This window comes from Notothenia coriiceps, unplaced genomic scaffold (assembly GCF_000735185.1).
Source record: "Notothenia coriiceps isolate Sejong01 unplaced genomic scaffold, NC01 NC01_scaffold00029246, whole genome shotgun sequence".
In the NCBI taxonomy this organism is placed as follows: Eukaryota; Metazoa; Chordata; class Actinopteri; order Perciformes; family Nototheniidae; genus Notothenia; species Notothenia coriiceps.
Window position 1 is genome coordinate 181,567 of NW_011361947.1, and position 4,479 is coordinate 186,045.

General features: G+C 43.8%; 1 protein-coding gene across 5 annotated transcripts in view; it reads right to left on the reverse strand.

The window, feature by feature from the left end:
- Positions 1-1,109: 1,109 nt before the first annotated feature.
- raf1a (Raf-1 proto-oncogene, serine/threonine kinase a) overlaps positions 1,110-4,479 on the reverse strand; it is a 13,044-nt gene continuing 9,674 nt past the window's right edge. For all 5 annotated transcript variants that reach the window (XM_010786520.1, XM_010786522.1, XM_010786521.1 and 2 more), the window contains 4 exons: positions 3,252-3,370; positions 3,005-3,136; positions 2,061-2,195; positions 1,110-1,966 (listed from right to left, as the gene is read on the reverse strand). In XM_010786520.1, coding sequence (XP_010784822.1) covers positions 1,826-1,966; positions 2,061-2,195; positions 3,005-3,136; positions 3,252-3,370 — 527 coding nt within the window. In that variant the 3' untranslated portion in view covers positions 1,110-1,825. The remainder of the gene's footprint in view (positions 1,967-2,060; positions 2,196-3,004; positions 3,137-3,251; positions 3,371-4,479) is intronic.

A 4,479-nucleotide genomic window follows, 5' to 3' on the forward strand; every position in this document is an offset into this window, starting at 1 on the left:
GGTACTTTTTACTTACCGCTATTCCTGCAACTAGCGTGTGAAGAAGGGCGACACACCCTGAAGGAACAGCCACTAGATGGAGCTATTTGTAGGGGTGTATGACTGTGTGCCTGTGTGGCTAGTCAGAAAGCAGAAATAGAACAGTTAAACACATATAGCAAAACCGTCTTAAAAATAGAAGACTAGCGGTCAGTTGATGACTTTGCTCTTATTGCCTTGCTCCACTTTTGATGACATCTGCACTATTGTAACCTGTGACGTGTCACTCAAGAAATATAAGGAACTGAAAAAAGCTTCCATCATGTTTTTTTACAGCCTTGGCATACATTTCAATTCAAAATAATCAATCATTTCTTATTTAGTTCACATAAATGATGCCCATATTTACTATAAATGTGCACGCCCTTGCCCAGCAGGAACTACACGTTGCATGTTTACTCTAAAACAAAATATAACTGTCCTCTTTTTCCACAGCACGTCCCTCCCATGCTAAATGATTGTTGTTCCACAGAGCCTGCCAATGGCTGTGCCCTACACAGAAGCATCAGCCAATGGAGGAATCCCCTGGTGTATGTATAATGGTGTATGCACTGGATCCCCTGTGAGGTTACACCACGTTGCCAGTGCTACAGCAAACATTTCACCCCACCACAAAGTCTTGCACATGTATGGGACTTTAGTGTGAGTGAACGAGAGAGGAGGCCGTACAAATGTGATCAAATCTCACCTCACCAGCTTCAAATGCTGGTCATACAAATATATAACGTACAGTGTGTGGACTAATTACATTTGTTCCCCTTAATAATAAGTACAACATTTAACAAACACATATTTGGCAAAGGAAATTAACTTAATTTTATTAAAATATCGAATCCAAGGACACAAAAAACGTTTAACCTCCTGAAAGAGACATCAAAGACAAAAAAATACTAATTAGTTTCCAATCATTTAAGACAACCGCCACATGCCCAGCTCATGATAACCTTCCCATGGTGAGGACTGATAAGAATGTGTGTGTATCTACAGATCTATGAAGCCATATGTATACGGTTAGGAAATAACCATTGCTTTTGCTAGTGTGTGCAAATTCCATTTTACCGTCATCACTCATGCTCGCTGTCCGACAGGCTGATAGTTCTCCAAAATGACCCCCCAAAAAAAAGACAATAAAAAAAGAAAAACAATTTCCCATTTCTACACCATTATCCTTTAAGACAATGCAAAATAAACTACTATTGTGCAACTAAATGGACTACCTCCAACGGCTTTGTGATGACAAGAGGAGGTGAATTGTGCAGGATCTTAGTCCAGGCTTTGTTTCCTCTTAAGGCATCTTAGCTTTTAAATTCCTCTTCATCAGAAACCAGCGCGGTCAGACAGAAGGCTGTGCTTCACATCACAGAACCCAAATCCAGAGAGAAACATCTGTCTTCCTCTTGCGTTTCCTTCAGTGTCCATTTATCATCGTCTTAGGTAGCTGCGCGTGCACTTATTTACAAATGTTACCAAATTGTCACCGTGGAGCCTCTGCTGCATACTTCTTAATACGTGCAGCGATAATCAAGGCACCATCTTAAGCCAGCTTCTTCATGTGTGCTTCCCACTGCAATCCATCTTCATTCAGATCCACTTCCTTCTCCTCTCTTACTCACATATTGTATTGATTAGACAGGGTTTATGTATGATTGTATGTACATTTGTAAGTTTACATTCGCATCTGTGTGTATAGCATTTGGGCATACTTAGCATTTGGACTCTTCTGGATATTTTGAAAGAGAAGGTAGAGGGGTAAGTGTAAGGAGAGGAGGCAGGGCTGTCTGAAACTCTAGAAATCAGGCAGTCTGGTGGAGGTCAGAGTACAGGCATTGATATCCTCAGTGTGAGAGGCTCTGTGCAGGGACGGTTCTGAGGCACTGCGGTTTATCTTAGGTAGGGCGTGCTGGAGAAGCTCAATGGAGGACAAAATCTATTAAAAAGAAGCATAACATGGAAAAGAACATTATTAATTATACAAAACAGTCTTTATCCCACTAGAAGTCTTTAATTAGAGAGTGCTTCACCTGTGGGAAGAGCGGCCTCTCGTCCTTGGACTTCTTGATGCAGTCGGCCACCAACCTTTTCATGGCTTTGGGGCAGCTCTTGTAGAGCTTACTGAGGTCTGGGGACAGGTAGCCTCTTCCCACCATGAAGATAATCTGAGAGAGGGGGGAGGAGAGGGGGTCACAGACAGATCAGACTGAGGGAGTGTTTTGAACATGGATCCCATTTGAAAACGTTTAAGAGTTCAACTAATGATCCAAGTCAGTGCCACAACAGGAGGCACCTGATTAATCAGCAGACCGTCTCAGGGACAAGTTAAAAAAACACCCAGAGAGTAAAAAGTTGACAAGCATCTAAAACACGGGAGCTTTTGTGGAGGCATGAGTGCTTGATGCTGCTCAGATAATGGATGATAGGAGTACTCCATGTGCTTGCCAGTCAGAAGTGGATCATAACAGCACTTATGGGTACACTTTGTACAGAGACTTTATCCTATTTTGAATACAAACACAATAAACTGAACTGAACAAGGAGCCAGACACGATCCAGACTTGGTCTCGTGGCCTGCGGGAGGACGAAAAACCACAGACACTTATTTGCACTCCCATGCACCGCTTTTCAAACACACGGGCAGGGTTGTGTTACGGGGTCTAAAATTAGGCCAGTGGCTCCAGGAAGGCCGCCTCTGTTCCACGATGGGACTCAAGCCAGCTCCATAACCCCCCTGCAGACAGCGACCCAGTGTCTGTCCACCACCTTCTGGCCCGGGCTCGCTGACTGACACTGGGACACAGGCGAGGACTAGAGCTTGACTGACTGTGGGTTGCAGCTCTGTTTTACATGACCAAACTTGTAAACCAACTTAAAGGTTTAGGCAAAAGTGTCTCAGCTATAGGAGCTTTTGTAACACTAAACTATTGCCACTTGACACACAATATGAAACGTGTAACTGATGAGACTTTACCTGGTCTCTTGTTGCTATCAGGGAGTAAGGGAGCTCTCCCGTCAGGATCTCAAAGAGAACAATTCCATAGGAATAGACATCAGACTGGAAGCTGTAGGGGTTGTTATCCTGCATCCGGATGACCTCAGGAGCCTGTGGACACACAATTAACACACATTTCTTTAGATTTGCTGTTGTGTCTCACATGAAAAGAGTCTCAGAACAGTTGTCTTCATTGCTTCAGTGAAAGGAAGGCTGTGTTACTGACCATCCACAGAATGGACCCAGAGGGCTGCTCCACCTGATGCGAGCCGCTCCATCTGGCCTTCACTGTGGCCAGACCAAAGTCCCCGATTTTCACCGTGAGCCCTTCATGCAAGAAGATGTCTACACCGCTGTCAAGGAATCACAGCTGAAGCACACTGAGAAAAGCACACATCCTGACCACTATGAGGATTAACCTGTTACACCATTTTCACGAAACTGTGTCTCAGGGCTTCTTAACATTTAACAACCTATTAATGTGTCATACCCACTTAACGGGAAGAGACTCAGCTAACTGACGATATGAACCATTTTTACCTAAACAAAAACACAACTCTAACGCCAAGCCTCTGAATTAGCACTAAGCGAAAGAGTGCTAAAGCACTTGGCACATAACTCACGGTAGCAATATTTTATACTTCATGCAGTCTACACAAACTATACATCATATAAAAGCTGAGATTCCAATGGTATAAGTATCATCACTGTGTGACCAAAACTCACGGCGGCGTAAGCCAGGAAAGACAACCCACAACTTCACTTTACGGGGCCAAAACGGTAAATACCTCTTACCTTTGCTGTTTTCTGATCAAAAGTTGTGTTCAAGGGCGTTACAACGCATATAAACGCTGCTGAAGGTTAATCCAATGTCTCTGTGTCACTTTGAAATGATTACTGATAATCCATCATCACATTTGTGTCAAAAAACCTACTTTTCATATAGAGTGTAAGCAGTGGGCGTTGGACGCGGGGGTACGCCGTACCCCCACTTATTTGAAGCATGATTTCTTTTTTTAATAGTCTAATACATCTAAAATCATTGCCAGTGTTATCAGTTGCAAGTGTGTGTTTGTTGTAATAATGACGAAAACATAATAGGCAGATTTCACAGTAATTATAATAAAAACGTAGCTCAAGCATTTATGCAACTTGATTTGAATCGTGTGTGTGTGAGGGGCAGAACCGTGTGTGTAGGGTGACCAGGTGTCCCGCACTGTGCGGGACTGCACACACAGCATTTTTATTATTTGTCCCGCGTCCCACACATTGAGACTATGTCCCGCAGAGTTTCTCAATACTCAAATTTCCCCTCCTCGACTCCTTTCCTCGACTCCTATCCTCGAGACTTGTTGCCGCCCACAGGAGATGCGAGCGGAGGATTGAGGAGGGGAACCGAGGAGAGAGGAGGGGAAGCAGCAGGCGGTTAGAGAAATGAGAACTCCTCTCCTCTG